At 41.7% G+C, this 20,250-nt stretch overlaps 2 protein-coding genes across 5 annotated transcripts in view; one reads left to right on the top strand and one right to left on the bottom strand.

Annotated features, from left to right (window-relative positions):
- The window catches only part of SDCBP (syndecan binding protein), a 34,264-nt gene extending 26,996 nt beyond the window's left edge, over positions 1 to 7,268 (top strand). For both annotated transcript variants that reach the window (XM_062188470.1, XM_062188469.1), the window contains exons 6-9: positions 1,429 to 1,604; positions 2,427 to 2,598; positions 4,395 to 4,486; positions 5,771 to 7,268. In XM_062188470.1, the coding sequence (XP_062044454.1) occupies positions 1,429 to 1,604; positions 2,427 to 2,598; positions 4,395 to 4,486; positions 5,771 to 5,825 (495 nt within the window). In that variant the 3' untranslated portion in view covers positions 5,826 to 7,268. The remainder of the gene's footprint in view (positions 1 to 1,428; positions 1,605 to 2,426; positions 2,599 to 4,394; positions 4,487 to 5,770) is intronic.
- A 208-nt stretch (positions 7,269 to 7,476) lies between these two features.
- NSMAF (neutral sphingomyelinase activation associated factor) overlaps positions 7,477 to 20,250 on the bottom strand; it is a 66,344-nt gene continuing 53,570 nt past the window's right edge. For 2 of the 3 annotated variants that reach the window (XM_062188466.1, XM_062188468.1), the window contains exons 20-31: positions 19,860 to 19,902; positions 19,413 to 19,576; positions 17,969 to 18,077; positions 16,556 to 16,614; positions 13,895 to 13,962; positions 13,043 to 13,110; positions 12,552 to 12,675; positions 11,248 to 11,331; positions 10,129 to 10,279; positions 9,278 to 9,380; positions 9,038 to 9,147; positions 7,477 to 8,134 (exon numbers count right to left, since the gene is read on the bottom strand). In XM_062188466.1, coding sequence (XP_062044450.1) covers positions 8,040 to 8,134; positions 9,038 to 9,147; positions 9,278 to 9,380; positions 10,129 to 10,279; positions 11,248 to 11,331; positions 12,552 to 12,675; positions 13,043 to 13,110; positions 13,895 to 13,962; positions 16,556 to 16,614; positions 17,969 to 18,077; positions 19,413 to 19,576; positions 19,860 to 19,902 — 1,178 coding nt within the window. In that variant the 3' untranslated portion in view covers positions 7,477 to 8,039. The remainder of the gene's footprint in view (positions 8,135 to 9,037; positions 9,148 to 9,277; positions 9,381 to 10,128; positions 10,280 to 11,247; positions 11,332 to 12,551; positions 12,676 to 13,042; positions 13,111 to 13,894; positions 13,963 to 16,555; positions 16,615 to 17,968; positions 18,078 to 19,412; positions 19,577 to 19,859; positions 19,903 to 20,250) is intronic. The other variant, XM_062188467.1, reaches the window with a different exon arrangement.

Here is a 20,250-nt window from a genome sequence, read left to right as displayed (position 1 = left end):
CAGTGGCTGGGGCTGGGCCAGACTGAAGCCAGGAGTGTGAAATTCTATCTGAGTCTCCTTTGTGCATGGGAGCGGCCCAGTATTTAGGACATATTTTGCTGCTCTCCCAGGTGCATTAGCTGGGAGCTGGATCAAAAGTGGAGCAGCCGGAACGAGAACTGACACTCCCATATGAGATGCCAGAGTCACAGGTGGTGCTTTAACCCACCACAGTGCTGACCCCCATCGTAGGTATCTTGGCAGTGGATTTGTGCTCCAGCCAGTGCACGCTGGACCACGTCATGGAATGCCACCTAGTTCTTTCTTACTACCCAAGGTTAACCAATGAGAAGAAAGAATGTGTGATGTAGTTTAAGATTGTGGAAAGGGTTTTAGCCTTATAGATTTGTTTGATTTTGCTTTTTTCTTTTATACTTGTCTATAGTTTGTTAAATATTTGAGAGTTTACATAAGCAAAAATATCCATGTGGGTTTAGTTTGTAGTTAATGGTATTTAACAGATTTATTTATTTATTTGAAAGAGAGTGGGAGAGAGAGAAAGAGCCATCTTCCATCTGCTGGTTCTCCCCAAATGGCTGCAACAGCCAGTTCTGGGCCAGGCCGAAGCCAAGAGCCTCTTCTGGGTCTCCCATGTAGGTGGCAGTGGCCCAAATACTTGGGCCATCTTCTGCTGCTTTCCTAGGCCATTAGCAGGGAGCCAGATTGGAAGTGGGACAGCCAGGACATGAACCGGCATCTATATGGGGTACAGGCATCACAGGCATTAATTTTACCTGTTATGCCACAATGCCAGCCCCCATAATGGATTCTTCACAAAAGCTCATGTGGAGGTTAATATGTTTATCATTTTGGGCTGTTAAACTCTAATCTTTCTTGATTCTATGTAACTTAGCAAATGAGTAAAGGAATCGATTCCTGCAGCTCAAAAGGTAGAAGTATAACCTTAAACCATCATTTTTTTAAGTTGTATAAGAATTCACCAAACTTCTAACACTTAATTCACTTCCCACCTCCCATGGGAAATATGTGGCACATGAGCCACAAAAGGCCTGCAGTCCTTTGGTCTGGTACCCTCGCAATTATGATAATGTGCTTGTACCTATTTCGCATTGTCGGATCAGACAGTTGCATTTAGTTATCTTTATTTCCTTAGTCTTTTTACTTCAAGATGGTGGAGGGGTGACTGAAGTTGACCTAGTGCATCATGATTTGAGTTTCATTTTTTGGATGATTCTCTGGGGGTTTTGCCTTGATAAATTCTTCAGTTTGTTTTTAAGGGAGTGATAACACATTATATTCCTATTGTTTTTTCTCTTTAGTTTTGGTTATTAGATTTCAACTACAAATAGCTGTTTCCTAATTTTCCAATGTGTTAAAACCATTATTATAGCAGTGGTAAATGACCAAAGTTATTTCCTTATTATCTAGGGTATATTTGTTCAGCTAGTCCAGGCAAATTCTCCAGCCTCATTGGTTGGTTTGAGATTTGGCGACCAGGTACTCCAGATCAATGGTGAAAACTGTGCAGGCTGGAGCTCTGATAAAGCTCACAAGGTGCTCAAACAGGCTTTTGGAGAGAAGATTACAATGACCATTCGTGACAGGTAAGCTGCTACTAAAACAGTTCAAATGGAAATTTTCTTTGGCTTTAGGATTCTGTGAATACAATGTGGTGTTCCAGAAAACTATCAAATGTTACTGATGAGCCTTATAGTCTTGCAGATGGTACAGGTTGTTCTTACATAGTTTGATGATTTTACACAAACACCTTATTTCTGAGCTTATAGGAATTGACTTCTCAGTAGGTATTCTCCATTCTCTTTAGAAAACAGAAAAGGTGTTGGAAAAGTCGTTACGTAGCATGACATCTCTGGTCTTACTTACCCAAAGTCCTCTGCTAAAGCATACAGTCTAGGGCCTTTACACACAGTGTTAGGATTCCTTGTGAGGGTCAGAGCCTGTGTAGAACTAAGTGGGTTGAGAGTCCTGAAAACAAGATCCGGCCTTATGGGTGGAAGGTGCTATTTAGTAGTTATTTGTAATTTTTAATTTAAAAAATTTTTTTCAATTGAAAGGCAGAGCGACAGATAGTGGAGCAGCCAGTACATGAACTAGGTGCCCATATGGGATGCTGGCATCACAGGCAGCGGCTTAACCCACTAGGCCACAACGCTGACCCCAAAAGAAGTCTTGATTAATGAGTCAAACCATAATGAAGAGATCTAAAACAAAACAAACAAAAAACCACCTTTTAAAACAATAAAAGTAGTTTGTGAATGTATGCTCTCACTTATAGTAAGTTGCTCTTATTAGAAACATTTTGCCTTTATTGTAACAAGTACCTAGTATGGCAGAGCTTATTGCATATGAAATCTATTAAAATGTTTATCCTGAATTTAAATTTTTAATTGAACTCATGTTTATAGGCCTTTTGAGCGGACAATTACTATGCATAAGGACAGTACTGGACACGTTGGCTTTATCTTTAAAAATGGGAAAGTAACATCCATAGTGAAAGATAGTTCTGCAGCCAGAAACGGTCTTCTCACGGAACATAACATCTGTGAGATCAACGGCCAGAACGTCATTGGATTGAAGGTATGCAGCAGACCTTGTACCTCACAGTCGTTTTGCAAGTGTCTTTTTCTTTGACATGTTTTCATACTTCCAAAATAGAGAAACTGAGTGGACAATGGGAGAAGTGAGACAGAGCAGGGGCTCTGGCATAAGCTAGCTGTGCTCTTTGGCTGTTAACAGGTTTTCTCTGCTGTTATCTAGATTTATCATTCCTGTAAGAGGAGGGGTATCAGAAATCTGAAAACAGAGCTACCACATGACGGCCATCCCACTCCTGGGAATTTATCCAAATGAAATGAAATCAGCATAGGAATTGTCTGCACCTCCATGTTTATTGCATCTCAGTTCACAATAGCTAAGATAGGGAATCAACCCAGATGTCCATCAACCCATGACTACAGAAAGAAAATGTGGTATATATATTTGCACTATGGAATATTACTGAGCCATAAGGAAGAATGAAATCTTTTTTTTTTTTTTAAGATTTAATTTATTTGAAAGACAGAGTTACAGAGAGGGGTAGAGACAGAGAGAGAGGTCTTTCTGCTGGTTCACTCCCTAGATGGCCACAACAGCTGGAGCTGCACCGATCCGAAGCCAGGAGCTTCCTCCGGGTCTCCCATGTGGGTGCAGGGGCCCAAGGACTTGGGCCATCTTGTACTACTTTTCCAGGCCATAGCAGAGAGCTGGATTGGAAGAGGAGCAGCCGGGACTAGAACCAGTGCCCACGTGGGATGCCGATGCTGCAGGCCAGGGCTTTTAACCTGCTGCGCCACAGTGCCAGCCCCGAAGAATAAAATCTTTATCAACAAAAATAGATGCAAATGGAAAGCATTATACTTTGTGAAATAAGCCAGTCCCAGAAAGACAGTGCTTCCCCTGATCTGTTATAATAGATTACAAAAAATGTATGTGATCAAAATTGGCATTTTGAGATGTGTGATTATTATTTATAGCCCTTGTTTCTACTGTTGAGGAAAAGTGATTTTTTTCTTCTTCTTACTATTAAATTCTTTAAGTACTGGAGGGTTAAGTTTTTGATTATAAAATAAAGTATGTCATTGTAAAAATTTTAGAAAAGGAAGAAGGGTGGGAAGTATGACTGTGCTCCTAAATCTTTATATATGCAATACATGAAATTTGTTTATCTTATATAAATTATTTTTAAAAAGGAGTGGTAGACAAAAATGTTCTGTGAAGTCCCTGGAGTTACACTTTGGTGGAGGACATGAGCAGTGATTTTCATGACTTTCTGAATGAATATTTCCCCAGCTGTTTTTCAGTATAGGAATATAGGAAATGAGTAAAAGCTTTGGATCTTGTTCGTACCTTTTAATTTTTTTCTCCTCCTAAAATCCCTAAATATGAGGGCACTTCAAAATTTTTGTGGGAAAATGGAATTAAAAGTTTTTAAGTCCCTACAGGTTGAATAATACACTTGCACGAACATTTTGAATTCCCTTATGTCTGTCTTAAGGTCAAAATATGCTAAGACATGCCTATTTCATAAAGTTTGGCTGAGTGTACATGGTTAACAGAAAAGATAATTTTCCCCATATGCAGTATCACAATATTACCTGAAATAATGAAAATGTGATTTTTTTTTCTGATATATTCAACTCAGTTTTGTTACTGTCTGTAAAACTGCTTTCTATAGAATAAAACTCGGTAAGGAAAACTAGAAAAATAACAAATACTTTAGCATTTTAGACATGCTAGCACAACATAACAGGAGGTATGGTGTATATTTCTTTACCAAGAATAATTTTTTTATTAAAGGCTTGGCAAAATTAATTTTCATTATGTGTTTTCATCAGGACTCTCAAATTGCAGACATACTATCAACATCTGGGACTGTAGTTACCATCACAATCATGCCTGCTTTTATCTTTGAACATATTATTAAACGGTAAGTACACAATTCTTCAAATACTACATATAGTTGTATGACTTATGTAAGCATTGCACTTTAATTCCCAAAGCTTGGTTTTTTTAGCTAAGGCGTGATACACTTATCTAAAAATTTGAAGAATAAATTATTTACATCCACGGACTGGCTGGTAAGGATTACTCTTCACAGCTTTCAAGTGTGGAATGAAATTCATCCTATTACTTGCCTTTTTTTTTTTTTTTTTTTTTTTTTAATTTATTTGAGAGCTAAAGTTACAGAGACAAGACAGAAAGGTCTTCCATCCACTGGCTCACTCCCTAAATGGCCACAATGGCTGAGGCTGAACTGATCCAAAGCCAGGAACCAGGAGCCACTTCCAGGTCTCCCACATGGCTGCAGAGGCCCAAGCACTTGGGCATTAAGTGCTGCTATCCCAGGCCATAGCAGAGAGCTGGACTGGAAGAGGAGCTGCCAGGATACGACTGGTGCCCATTTGGGATGCCAGTGCTGTAGGCGGAGGCTTAGTCTACTGTGTCACAGTGCCAGCCCCTCTTGCTAAATTTTTACATTGCCCAGTAGAAAGAGGGTGTCCAAGCAGAAGTAGACAGAGGCAGGCTTGTTGTCTGCTTTGAACAAATGACTACACCCTGGAAGTCTAGTGATGGTGGTTCAGGATGGAGAATTCTTGCCTGTGAGATGTTACAAGTACCACTTTCTGTTCCCTCCCATGCCTCCGAGGACAGGCGAGAGTTGTGTAGTGCAGCCGTCCCTAGGAACTGAGGATTGGAAAGCTGTGTAAGAACAGAAAAGGGCTAACAAGGGTTACTTCTCTAGAGCTTTTCAAATCCTAGCTTCTGTCACAGTGTTTTTTGCCATGCCAGCTTGGAATCTTTTCAGAATCATTAACATGAATGTGGAAGTAAAATTTAAAATACTCAAATATAACCCTTCTTAGCTATTCTTGGAGCATTTTCTTGTTCTCTTTTCTGAAACCACTGGTAACTGGTCCCTCCTTCCCCATATGCCTCTGTAGTTAACCACAGCCATGTCATTTTTCTTTCTTTAAACACCAGCCTTAATATACGAGGACTTTTTACCTTACCTAATAACTTTTCTAGCCGGGATAAAGAAGGCCTGTTACTATTGACTAGAAGACCAGAGACCCTTAGATCTGAACTCACTTGAATGACCTTCCCCTTCTCCCTCAGTCTTACTTGGTGCTGAATTAGATAGTTTTCCTGGATTAGCACATTTTCAAAACAAATAGAACCTGAGTGTATGATAAAAATGATTCTCTTGTAGGATGGCGCCAAGCATTATGAAAAGCCTGATGGATCACACCATCCCTGAAGTTTAACAGTTAGGACACAATGGAAACAGCTGAGCGTCTCCAGTTTCCTTTCTCAACTACTTCTGTATTATGCACACGAAGCTTTCCCGGAGCCAGGGAGCATATGCTGCATGAGGACCTTCCCGTCTCACGTTATGGCTGGGAATCTACTGGTTCATCTGATCTCCTCCTCAGATTTCACGGTCGTTGTAGCCTTAGCCTGGTTTTACAGCTGTGAAACTTTCACAAGATTGACTGACTTTCCTAGAATAGTTTCTCTACTGGAAACCTGATGCTTTTCTAAGCCATTGTGACGAGGGTGATTGATGCCAGCTTAGCTTTGTATGAGAACCAGTTACCTTTCTTCTAGGTAATGAGTAGTGCTCTTCACGTCATTTTAGTTCTATGGTATATTTGCATTTTTAACAAGTACGTGATAGTACATTTAGAGTGATTGCCTTTGGTAGGTTTTTTTTCTCCCTCTGTATGTATGTAAACACCAATTAGGTAATGCTGGTTTCATTCCATGTAAGCATTATACAGTCTATGTAGGTTATAAGAGATTATGATGATTGTCATTAAATTTTAACTACCTTCACTAATAAGCTTCAACTGTCGCCTTAACTATGTTAAGCTCTAGAACAAAAGCCAAAATATAATTATTGCTGCCTTCCTAAAACTCAAGATGTAGTTCTGTATTAAACTGAAATGTGCACTAGCCCAAAAGAGGTTAATAGTACTTTCTGAGCGATAGCATAGCTGCTTGGTTGTATTTGATATTTTCTAGTCATCACGTAACAGAAACATCTTTCTTCTCCAAGTTGCCAGTACTGCTTCCTGAGAAACAAAGCGCTATATATTTAATGTAAAATTTCTTATACTAAACAGGATGAACTTTTGATTCCTCTTTTCATTTGTAGATTAAGTAGAATAATACTAATTTTGGCATCTGAATGTTAACATTATGTAACCTACCTACTTTGGGAAAAATGTTTTCCTGGTAATTTGTTCCATTTCCTGACTCTTCCCTGCAAACAAAGTGACAGTGACACTTGTATCTTTTTTTTCTGTTTTGGTTTATGCCTATCCTAATTAAATATGTATAAAGTGAAATTTTAGTCTGTTGCATCATTTGGAAGCCACTGACAGAGCTCCACACAGCCGTACATGATCTTAAAGACAGGGAAACAGTCATCTCCCACAGCAGCCGCCCTCAGGCTTGACAGACTGAAGTGCCTCTAGCTGGGAGCCGCTTCACACGTGTGCATCTCAGCAGGAATTCAAGGAGCCTCTTGATTTCTCTAGTAAAACCTGGGAGACCACGTAGTGCTTTATGACACTTAAAACTGAGTCTGAGAAATTCTTACTACCATGGTCTTTTCTCCCCCATCCCAACTGCCTGTAAGATACTACAGTAATTATGTGACAAAAATATGGGTGTATGTATTAAAGGTTGAATATAAAAGAACAGTGTTGTTGCTGTACTGTGGACCTTGTTTTGAGATTTAGAAAAGCAATCAAACATTTCAGAGTTTGATTATCTTGCTATCTAGACTTGAGTTCTTAGGGTTTTAAAAGTAGTGGAACTGAATTCCTATGACTAAATAGTTTTCTTGAAGGATCAATACTTGTTAAGAGCTACTGATTAAGAAAACGAAAACTGCTTTCGTTACAGAAAAATATTTTTAATGTAGAAAAGATGAGCATTTAATAGTTTAATGAAATACAAACCGTTCCCATACACAGTAACCTTACTGTTACGAGAACTTCAAATCCTTCCCAGGTTCTCAGAATCTGGGTACAGCATTATACAAAGTAGCCACTTCGTGAAAACACACATACCTAAAAACCTGGTGGGCAGCAGTTGTGGTAAGATTAGGAAGACAGAACTGGCTCTCAGAAGTAGCAGCGAATACTGCACATTTCCTTGGAAAGTTTTCAGTTGTTCACGGCTACCTGATGCTTGCCCTGCCCAGCAATCCTGTCTCCTAACCATCACAGTGGTATGACCCTCTGCCTTACAAATGTGATGTTTCCCCTAATACTGCCATCTCATCTGCCTTAGATGGCAGCTAGTGGCTTTCAGTGAGGTCATCGTGATTTACAAAGTTGAAAACCACACAAATTTCCATGTGGTAAAACTTCTAGTTTCTATCATTGCACATTCACCAGTTCATTTAAAAGTTTGGTTTAAAAATATTTTTAAAGTTCAACTTGAATATGCAAGACAGGAAAAGGCACTTAATACTGCAATTTCCAGAACATAATTTGTCGGTCTTCTCCTCCGGTGATGATACTGCTGCACTGTTCATTCATCCATATACAGGTCACAGCACCTGAGAGAGAGGACTTTTTCATTAGTGAGTTAACTGAGAGGCACCCAAAGACAGCTCTTACTAGAATGTGCATTTTTGCTGGTTATCATTCAAAGTTCTACTTCGTTTTGTCTCTACTGTAAGGTCCTTGTGTAATTAAAAATAACTACTTGGTGTAAAACCACCTAAATGTTAACATTGAGGTAAAACAAGTGAGAATTATGGATATAGAACAGACTGCAGGCAGGAGGGGGAGAGAAGGTAGCCAGTTGCTGAAAGTGCTGATTTTATTTTTCCATTAGAAGGGGTCATATGTTAACTAGAGCTACTTAGCTGAGGTGGGGAAAAGGTATAGATATATAATTTCTAAAATACAAATGTAAGAAAAAACAGTGGTAAGAAGCAGCCAGGGAAGAGAATGAGGGGGGACACTTTGGAGGGAATCAAAGCTAACAGATACTAGAGTTAAAAACTGTCCTCCAGCTGATGAAGAGGAAAGCAAGCAAAACATCTCCAAGATACACTCCGGAATAACAACCAAAGGGGCAGAAGTTTTCTATTATACTTTATATGTCACACTTTCACATACCTCTGCCTTACCCATCAGAGAGCACGCACACAGCACACACAGAAGAAGGTACTCTGAGGAAGTCTCACTGTTCATGTATTACTTGTCTTTTTGCTGTATTATATATGTACATATATTTTACTGTATATTATGATTCTTTGAGTCAGGTACCTGTCAACACAAATCTACACCCCGAGGCAGCTCACCTAGCCAACCATGATGACAGAAGGAAATGTTTACCGCAGGGAGAACACACGGGGTGCTTTCTGCCTAACAGGAGTGCTCTGTGATAGAAAAGGCAGTCCGAGCTCAGGACCCTAGGCCCACGGAGCAGGACAGCTGTGGTAACTGCCTACCTGTGTGGCCCTGTATTCTCTCACTGATTTTTGCTCCAAGGAGGTCCCAGACGAGCAGCTCACCAGACTGACTTCCGGATAAAACGGAATTTCCATCCCAGATAAAGCACCTGCAGGAATAATTTAGAAATCATTGCATCACCACAAAGGAAGGGCCGTGTTGAGCTGGCCAAATCAGGCCAAGTGCAGTGATCACGAACGTATCTGTAGGCCTTTTGTGCCACAAGACAGGAACCGTACCTCTGGGGCTCGTCTGACGTCATGGAGGAGATGAGCATCCCCGTCTGCACGTCAATCACATTAAGAGAGCCGTCTGCTCCTGTGCTGAGGACGTGGCGGCTATCTGCAACACAGGGCGACAGCCTCAGTCGTGAGCCTCAGCGCAGTGCACGTTAGATTCTGAGATGGTACCTGTGAGTCCAGTGGCCTACTCCACTCCCTTTCTGTGAGCGCCCTGTACTTGAGCAATGACTGTACTCACTGAAAGGCTCTGTGCCTCTCCAAGACACTGAGATGACCCTCGGGTAGGAGTTCATTTACATCTTCTCAGTTAACTTCTTGAATCAGTTCAGGATTCAAACAATGTCTACCTTGCTTTTCTATCAGGTACAAAGGCCATAGCTCATTCATGGATTTCAAGTTTTTTTGCACCAAACTTACCTGTTTATTCCATTTTTTACAAATGTTTTAAAGCACACTCATACTGTATCTTGGAATGAAGCAGCATCAGCTATAGGCAAAAACCTTCAAAATTCCAGTTTACCTGATAGCTACATTAAAAAGGGTAACACCACGGCTAGTGTTGTGGTGCAGTGGGTTAAGCCCATGTGGGCACCAATTCAATTCCTGACTGCTTCATTTCCCATCCAGCTCTCTGCTAATGTACCTGGGAAAGCAGAAGATGGCTTTAGAATTGGCCCCTTGTACCCAGGTAGGACAACAGATGGATTTCCAGGCTGCTGGCTTGCGGCCATTTGGGGAGTAAACCAGTGGATGGAAGCTCATTTGCTCTATTTCTCCCTCTGCTTTTCAAATAAATCATTAAAAACAAACAAAAGAAAAACAAAAAAACAACCAAGGATAATGCCTACCTGGGCTAAAAGCAGTATCACACACAGTCCCTGAATGGCATGGAATCTGGTGCAATAAAGTGGCTGTACTGAGGTCCCAGATAGTCACTGTGCCGTCTTTGGTGCCTGAAACCAACAGTGTGCTTGCAGCATTTAAACTGATTGTATCTACCTAAGGGAAGAAAACAGTGATAGATCTTCCACTTAGATTTATGATCACCAGCTCTGTTCCCCTAGGCTGACTGAAATATGCGATTAAATCGTATGGATTAAACTACTGTGCAGCATGCCCATGCAGCTAATGCTGATGTGTTTCAGCAGCATCCTGCTGAAGAATTTCTTTCAAGAATCAGTACAAATTTCCATAGGCTAGTGAATACAGATAGAGATGAAAATGTAAGGGTAAATGTCATGCTGCTTTAAAATAGTCTTAAACTGATCATCTCAGAAGGATCACCGAGTACCAGATTGCAGGGCAGTGCCAAACTGCCTGCAGCAGCCAGTGGACCCAGGACCTCTGAGGGCTCATGGGGCAGGGGATCGCACGGTCACACTTGCACACCATCTTGGAATTCCTCTTTCTCAACCTCGGTTAATCTGAAGACCATGAAAATTAAGATTCAAATCTCACTAGAGGAAAGAGTCGTGTAAACCACAGCCTAGGAGGCAGTGGGGTGACCCAGTGAAAAGAGACTGAGAACTAAGTGCTGTCTTGGCCAGCAGGTCACGCGTATTTGGCCATCTGTACCTGCCCTCAACTACAGGATGGTATTTCCTATAGAAATGGTCAGTTCCACCATCTGGGTCAGAAAACCTGGAATATGATGGGTTCCCCATCACACCTGCCCAAATAATTTGAGGCTGTCCAAAAATTAAATGCCATGCTCAGAAATCTATATTTTGGAAATTATTTGGATGGCATCTGATTTTCAGGAAATGTGCAAAGAAGCTAACTAGGGAAGAAAAAAATGGAAGACTTGGAACCTAAAGAACCAAATCAAACAGAACTAAAATTTGAACTCTAATCTGCACTAAACAAAATAAAAGCAAAAGGACAAACAAAATCCAGAACTTCCTTCTCACTCCCACCCCAGAGTGTTACACTCCGCTTTCTCCATGGTTTGTTTAGTTGGTACTCACACTGACGTCATGTTCCAGCTCAGCCAGCAAGTCAAACTGGTGCCTCTTGGTGCCTGGCATCTCTGCAGGAACACCAGACCACACCTAGGATGAACATAGTGCAGAAGGCATTTTAAAATATTTAATATAAAATCACTTCCAATGCATTCAGGAAAAACCCTCTTGACCAGCTTCCACTGGACACACTTGCCAGTGAAGCTAAGCTGACAGTGCTCCAGCTCCCCCTGCCCAATCCCCTGCTTCCATCCCCAGCATGAGCTTCCTCACAGTCAGTGGTGCCTGTGTCTGTTTCCATCCTTGCACCTGCTGCTGGAATTATGTGACTTCAGTATTGTATGAACTAAGGAAATGTGAGTGCAGAAGCCTGGTGGTGTCTATAAATGTTCTGAGAATACTCAGAAAAGAAGTCCCCCCAAAAATGTACTAAAATTAAGTCAGGCAAGTAATTTATCTAAAAAATGGAGGGAAAAAACCCTGAAGAATTCCAAAGGGAATTCTGTTTCTTTTAGGTTCTTGCTTTTTTCTAAGTTCTTACTGGAAACTGAAAATGATGAATACTGATGTGTTTTACACAGGAAAGCCAGAGAACAAACAATGATGAATGAGTGCATTTGTAAGTTTTAAGCTTAAATTTTTTTTTAATGATTCTTCACTTTAAATTGACATGTTCTGATTAACTGATGACTGCTAGTTCCAATCAAGTCATATATGAGGGGCTGCTCCTGTATATTTCTCTACAACTCTTCTATAGAATGTATTCAATATCTAGCAGAACACATTGTACAGAAATCACACTATATATTATGTGTAGCTACTATATTAGAGGCAAATAATTTTTTTTTTTTTTTGACCGGCAGAGTGGATAGTGAGAGAGAGAGCAAAGAGAAAGGTCTTCCTTTTTGCCGTTGGTTCACCCTCCAATGGCTGCTGCGGCCATTGAGTCAGGAGTCAGGTGCTTCTCCTGGTCTCCCATGCGGGTGCAGGGCCCAAGGACTTGGGCCATCCTCCACTGCGCTCCCGGGCCATAGCAGAGAGCTGGCTTGGAAGAGGGGCAACCGGGATAGAATCCGGCACCCAACCGGGACTAGAACCCGGTGTGCCGGCGCCGCAAGGTGGAGGATCAGCCTGTTAAGCCACGGCACCGGCTAGAGGCACATAATTTTTTAAACAAAGGCAACAATACTCAATATCCTCATATTACACACTTTGTGAAAAAGAGTGAAGTCACAATGCACTAACAGGTAGTTGCACAGTTGACAATATTTCTATGTCCAAGCACTAGAAGTTAAAAATTACAAATAAACCTTTACTGTAGAGTCCCACGATGCAGAATATAGCCTGTTGTCATGCCAACAGATCTTACTAACAGCATCATCATGTCCCATCAATGTGTCTTGGCGCCTTCCAAATGCGATGGAATAGAAATAGCTAAAAGAAAATGAGAAGTAGTAAAGCAGTATTCCAGCTTGGTTTTAAGACTCTTAAACACACATTCAAGAAATATTTTATTGTTTAATGCTACACTAAGGCCCCTGGGAATTATAATTTACTTGGTTGCATTTAATTATACAAATATGTTCTCAATTCAAAACTCAGATAGAAATAGATTCCAACTGGAGAAATGACTGGATTCAGATAACCACATAAGTACTCCACAATATTATCCTCATCTTTTTCCCTTTAGAATGTTTGTTTCCTTTAGAAAACAACACAGTATCTGGCCAGATACACCTCACGGGCACCCAGGCTGCTATCCTGCATGTGGAAATACAAAGGAGCATGCACAGATACATACACGTTATTATCCCAAGAAGAACTTATGACAGTGGCATCTCCTGGTAAAAGTAAACAAGATGACAAAGCCTGAAATACAAATGATTCGGCATGAATGATTACCAAAAATTACTGAATCCCTACTCCCCACCATGGTTAATCTAGCTTTTAAATCCCAGTCCCCAAAATTAATGCCCAAATTCTCGTGATGGTGGTGCTCTTCATATTTACCCAGATTTTTTCAACTAGCTAATTCCTGATGCAGGGTTTCCTCCCCAGCAAAGAAGAAATGGCCGAGTGTGTCAACACATTCTGGCCAAGCCCGATGACTCTTGGGTGCTGGTGGCCTCCCTGTGCCGGGCAGGAGGGACTCCTGCCAACACCCTGGGAGGTCCAGGGAGTGCCCTCGAGAGTGAAAATGCCCTGGATTACAGACGTCCGAGGATAAGGGAAACTTCCAAAATTCTTTAATTTCAAAAAAGCTCTGGACAATTTACGAGAAAAACAAAATGTGTTCTTTTAGACGAATTGGTTTTCCACATTAGGGGTCTTCCTACACACTAAGGAACATGTTCAAGAGATCTAAGCAGCACATAAACATTTAGTCCGACAGCTTAAAAAAAAAAAAAAAAAAAGATTTACTACTGAATAGCTTTTCAAGTTTCTGTGGCTAAAATGAAATTATAATAGTTTGAGAAAGGCAACTTGAAAAATGTTTTAAATGGAATTTCCAAGTAATCTAACTATAGTATTCTGTAGATACCATACAGGAATAAACTAATTTCTTTTGGGAGAAATAAACCACCACTGTGCATGTGTCTAAAACAAACTACATGAATTTCTAGCCCAACACTGATAATAAAAGTGAACATACCATATTTGAAAATGATATACTTCTTTGTAACATTTTGGATTCTTTAGAAAACATCTTCAAGGTAGAATCTAGTTTAATAAGAAGAAAACAGACATTAGAAAGATTTCCTAAGTATTACAAATGTCAAAGAACAGCTGCTCTTCTTGTTCCTGGAGGCCAACAGGAAATAAAATTCTGGTGAGACCTGGGGTTGCATGATCTGAGGCCTCATCTGATAGCAAGACTATGATCTGCAACTCCGTGACAAGGAAATGCACTTAAAACCCAGCACTAGTATGCGGCCGGCACACAGGACTGAAGGCACAGATAAGCCTGGTAACTGACACCAGCTAAAAGTTAACAAAGAGGACAATAGCAATTTTAGTGCTAAAGACCTTGGCAATACTTTTTTAAACTAGTAGTCCAATGAAGGTATAGTTCAGTCCTCCTGTGATGAGTTAGCCTTTATAGAGGAGAACTACCAGCTTTCTAAATAATAAAGTAAGAAAAAAATAAATGACAGGAAGCTTTAAAAGTTCTTCAAAACAATTGCTCGAACACCAAGGCCTTGGAGCAGGTGCGATGCAGAGGGTTAAGCCACTGCTTGTGATGCCCACATCCCGTCTTGGGGCGCCAGCTCAGGCCCTGGCACCTCAGCTGCTGATCCCGCTCCGGCCTAATGCACCTGGGAAGCAGCAGAGAGTGTCACAAGTACTTCCATCTCTGCTACCCATGTGGGAGGCCCAGATGGAGTGCCTGGCTCCGGGCCTGACCCAGTCTCAGTTTTGGTGGACATCTGGAAGGTGTCTGTGTGTGTCTCTCTCTATCGCTTGCTGTCTCTCATTCTGCCTTTCAAATAAATAAACCTTGAAAAAAAAGATTTCACTGAGAGCTCTTCTCATAGGTTCTGAGTCCCATGAATGATGCATGCCTAAATGTGTGTGTATCTGAGGAAGAAATGTCACACTGGGGTGACCCACAGGACACATACATGTAGGACAAACCATGAAAATATAACATGTGGGAAGAAAGAAACAGAAAAAAACAAAAACTTGGGATTTTTTAAACACCCCTTTCTTGTGTAAATCCACCCAGAGGCGATATAATGCTTAAAATGCTTGAGAGATGGGAAGCCTTTATGCTCATAAAACTCAGGGCTTACCAGGTCATGACAGTACAAGTGAGCTGGAATCTAACAAACGACGCTAGACAAATCCAGCCACCAGCACGGGCTCTGCTTAATGCTAAGGCATGCTGTCAGGTGCTATGAGGCTGGCAAACCTGCTGGCACAAATACTGGCAAACCATGGCTTTCTTCTACCAGACCACCACCCCAGGGACCCTGATGGGCACACGTGGCTCCTTATGGTGAACTTCCTCTTGGTCACCTGTAAGCTTATTTTCCTGTACTTTGAGACAATTCTATTGTTACCAAATCGGAGGTACTATTTGGAAGTGAAAGAAATGAAACGTTTCTGATGGCAAACCGCAACATCAGAATCTCAGAGTAGCAACCCTAATGCAGCTGAAGTGTTGTTAGATAAGATCATTTAACTTAATGAATACAGAACATAGTTTGCTGTGATAAGCACTAAACACAGGCAGCCTCACTAAAAAGAGCTATCAGCTTTGTCAGAACTGGCCGTTTCATTACTGAAGCAGGACAGCTACCACACCACCCTTCTCAGCTCATGAAAGGGACAAGACCTACGTAAATTATGTATTACACAGATTTCTAGGGAAAGCAACAGCGTACAGAGCAAGGCTTGCATTGTGCTTATTTTTGTTTAAGATCAAGATAGCCAAATTCCTTTTTAGGATTTATATATTTAGTTTAAAGGCAGAGGTCAGAGAGAAAGGGGTGATAGAGGAGAGCTCTTTCATCTGCTGGTTCACTACCAGAATGCCTGCAATAGCCAGGGATGGACCAGAAGGAACCAGGACTCTAGAACTCCATATGGGTCTGCCAAATAGGTAGCAGGAGCCCAACTACTTGGGCCATCATCCACTGTCTTCCTAGACACATTAACAGGAAGCTAGATCAGAAGTGGAGTAGCCAGAATTCAACTGGCACTCCAATATGGGATGAAGGTGCTGCCATACAACAACCCCATCAAGATAGCCAAATTCCAATGTAGCAATTAAAATATAGTTAGAAGTCCTATTAGCTTGGCACTGTAGGGGTTTCTATAATTTTTACCATGTATAAGCACATTAATATATTCAATTGAGCTGAATTCTACAAAAAAAAATCACCCAAAAATATACATTAAATGGCAAAACTAGAAAATGCAATAGCAAATCTGCATTTCCATGTGCACACAAGCCTAAGTCTATGTCTGACATGGCACTTGCCACCCTCCCACGCCACTCTCAGCTCCAGACCAGCAGACCCAGAAGGTGGAGCTGGCACCCATTCTCATGGCAGCAGGAAGGAAAGGTCCTAACTGCACCAGGACATAGGACAAGAGGGGAAGGGAGGCTCTTCTTTTCATTTTAGGAAAGCTTACCACCACCGGAAAGGCATTTTGTTTTTGGTGAATCTGATGACATTTTATGTAATACAACATAAATAAATTGTTATAACTTAATTTTACATGTGCAAGTACAGTCCTTGGCCTGAGTTAAGAAGCCTGGACTTTCTGATTTCAGTTACACCGCTTGCCAGGCAGGAAACCATACCTTGTGATGTTGTGAAGACCGAGGCCCCATTGCGGGAAACTGCTATCCCAGTGACTGCCCTGTTAAAAACAAAGTTACATAAATTCCCATCAACCCTGTGTTGGCACGCCTGCTCTGTGTATCACTAAGTTCTCTCAATTACTTTCTTTACGATTTGTCTGCTGGGTCTGTCCCTGGACACACCTGCCACCACTAAATGATCACCTGGCAACTTTGAACTTTGCTCTGAGTACCTTGTGGCTACAGACCATCCTTGCTCTCAGCTCCCTCAGCTGCCATGGTCCGTGTTTAGCTTTTTCTGACAATCGGGAAATGCTTCTTCTTCACTTACCCATCACCAAACTGTCTGCAACTCTTCTTTACAGCGGCTTCACCTGCTGCATTACTGACTCTAATCTACTCAGCGTCCGTCCAGTGAAGACTTAGCTGTCTGTTCTAGCGTATCCTCTGAGAGGACACACAGGCTTCGTTAAGCATTATGTTCACACCATCAAAGACTCACTTGCGTCTTCATTAGTGCCCCTTTCCTTGTGCCATTGAGAGGAAAGAAAAGCCGCAACAAATGAGGTGGGGCTGTTTCCGGCCAGGAGGCTGTACTGAGTGCGAGACAGGCGTCTCAGACAGACCAGCAAGTCCTAGTCCAGGTACAGCAATGGTACACATACGCCGGAATGTCAATTAGGGGCACGGCCAGGGAGCAGACAGCAGCCTGATCCCTGGGGCCTGCACTTTCTTTCTCTGACGGAAAGGGCTGGACCTGGACCAGGCTTCTCAAGTCTCTGCACCAGAATATCTGAACATCCTCAGTGGCAGAAGACGGAGTTGGGACACTCATATCCCCCTGGTCTGGCAGAAGCCTAATGTCTTTGAAGAACTATTTTAAAAATTCATGTGTACTTTGCAACCATATAAATATGTACATACATATATATACACACATACATATGTATCTGTATATACATACATATACATATACTACATGTAATATGTATACACACACACACTCGTGTGTATAGGTTCCCATGTTTGGTATCATTTTTCTAAGCTATGCATTTCCCCCTATATTAGGAGTAAACTCATCATTGGAGAAGGGTGTGCCATGGCTTCACACCATCAGGTACTCAAGGGGTTGTGTGGGAGGCAGGAAACTGCCATCTGCAGATGTTAACAGAAGTTAACAGCATGGTGAGCCACCACACATTATTCTGTGCTCAACTAACTTGCCCTTGTTCCATGGACTTGAGTGGCACACCACTGCAGATGTCTGGCATTTGGGACGGGGGCATAAAAAACAATCAAGACCACACTGAAAAGGAATCTCCCCATCGACTCAGTTTAAAACTATTCAATCCCGTGCCAAGACCATGACTTCCACCTGAACACCAGGCTGCTGGGAAGCACAGACACACTTACTCCTTGTGGAGTTTGTGCTGCTCATGCAACTGCAGTTTGGAGATGTTATTCCAGGCCAGTGTCTTGCTTTCTTCAGTCAAGTCTTCAAAAGATTCTTCACCTGGAGAGACTACATTAGATCACTGAGTCAACTAAATTGCTAACACACACCCACATCAGATTCATAGTACTGTCTATTTTTAACAGCCGAGAATACAAAGCAGCCCACTAAAATAGGACTGCTTTGAATTGTACTTGTTGGGCGGCTCCATGTCAGTGGAGGAAAAACAGTGCACAGAAAGATTTCTCTTTGCGTACCACAGTCTGTATGCTTTTAAAAATGTTTGCAACGTTGTCACTTGGCTGCTAACTTAGGAATCTCAGGAAACACTAGGCTGAGTAACCATTTCCTGGTCAGGAGTGTTTACAAAACCCTGACAGGTACCTGAGAATGTAGCACTCTGGATTCTGAGTGAAGGCAGAGATGTAATCAGTTAGTGCAAGGGCTTCTGGACAGGACTAGCTAGGTAATCCCTTCACTGCCGCTTTGAGGAGGACAAATCGCCCTTTGGAAACAATCACATGAGAGTGGTTAAGACCTCGTGACTAAGCAGCTCAGGGGTTGAAACAGCATCACAAGATGATCCCATGGTCTGCAGACTTAGCCCTGTGGAGCACTGTCTTAAAGAAGCACTCCAAGCTACCCTGGGTCACACAGCTCCAGACAGCTATTCGTCCACACTTGAGAGAGTGCTCAGCTGTGTGTGCCTAAGAAGCATGGATGTGTTTTGGCATTGGTAATAGAACTGGAGTTAAGAGGAAATTAAGTGACTCTGCTCCAAGGTTCCACAGTGCACAATCCTACAAGCCCGTAGGTGGAAGCTGTCTTATACGCAATCTAAAAGGTGGATCAGTGCATGGAGCTGTGTGCTCTCTCCCACCTTTCTGCACGCGAGGTGCAACAACTGGGCCAAATTCATTCTAGCATTTTGTATATGGCTGGCACAGAGCCAATATCCTTGTGACTCTGTCAAGTGTTATGTAAGAAAACGGAATCAAATAGAAAACACGATGCTTTGAATGAACATGGATGTGGGTACAGAAGAGGAGCATCAGGGATGGAGGAAGTCACTGCTGGAAAAGTAGGGCTGACAGTGACTGTTAAAGCAGCCACGGCCAAGGCGTATAGCAGAGAATCACACACCAGCTTGGAAAACCATAGGAAAACAAGGGAACCATACATACACATACACATACACACACACACAAATGGCCAAGTCTTACCCATATTACAGTATTAGAAAATAAAAGTGATCTGACTCCCCTAAGGGTTTGTTTCTGGGGGAACAATGTGAACACAATCATCCCTTAGCAGCACAAGAGTTGCTGAATTCCTCCTTTTCAGATACCTCGTAACTGCAACAGTGAAACACAAGGTGCTCCCAGGCCTTCTTACAAAACTCACCCAGGGAATCTGCAATAGAAGCGTTGTAACTGGAAGTCGGAGGCAGACTTTTAAACTTTGGAGTGATCCTTCGAGGGTGTGGTGTCACAAACAGCTGTTTTGGTGTCTGCCCAAATTCCAGGATTTGGGTGAGCATGGCCACTTTCTCATCAGGATCCTCGATGCTTTAGGACAGAATGCAAATCAGGTAGTGAGTCACCAGATTCAAGCTACGTATTCAGCAGGGGAAGTGAACCCTCAAACAGTGACAGCAACAACAGGCCAGCAGCTACTGGCGAAATCTCATCACAGATCTTTTAACCATATTCTGAGGTGCAGTAGTTAACATGAGGAAAGCAAGACACAACACATTCTGAAAGTGCCACATTCTCACATAAGTACAATATTAATTCAGTTAAAGAGGTATTTTATATCTCAAGTTCACAATTCCTTGTAGACACAAAGTACCTGTTCAAGTTGACACCTCCTTCATAGGTCAGTGGATGAAATACTGAAAAAGACACATTAAAACATTATTGAGAGATGTACTATTTATATACTCTGTTCAGAATTTAAACAACTCAAACTTAAAGCTTGTGTTCAAAGAAATTGTTTTTTACTTTGCAAAGCAGACCAATATTCAATTTAGTGAATTTCACAACTTGGATTATGACCTTTTGATGAACAGTAATCTAATTGGCAGGTTGGGTAGCCTGTTATGAATGTATTTCTCAATCAGCATTAATAAGCTACAGCATTAATTCCACTCTGAGAAATCAGGTCTGAATTCCCAGCTCCAGTTCCTTGCCACTGACACCGAGACTCTTGGAGTCGGACAAGCACTGAGTTGGAGATGAGG

This window comes from Lepus europaeus, chromosome 4, assembly GCF_033115175.1.
Source record: "Lepus europaeus isolate LE1 chromosome 4, mLepTim1.pri, whole genome shotgun sequence".
NCBI classification, from domain to species: domain Eukaryota; kingdom Metazoa; phylum Chordata; class Mammalia; order Lagomorpha; family Leporidae; genus Lepus; species Lepus europaeus.
This window is presented reverse-complemented; position numbering and strand designations above follow the sequence as displayed.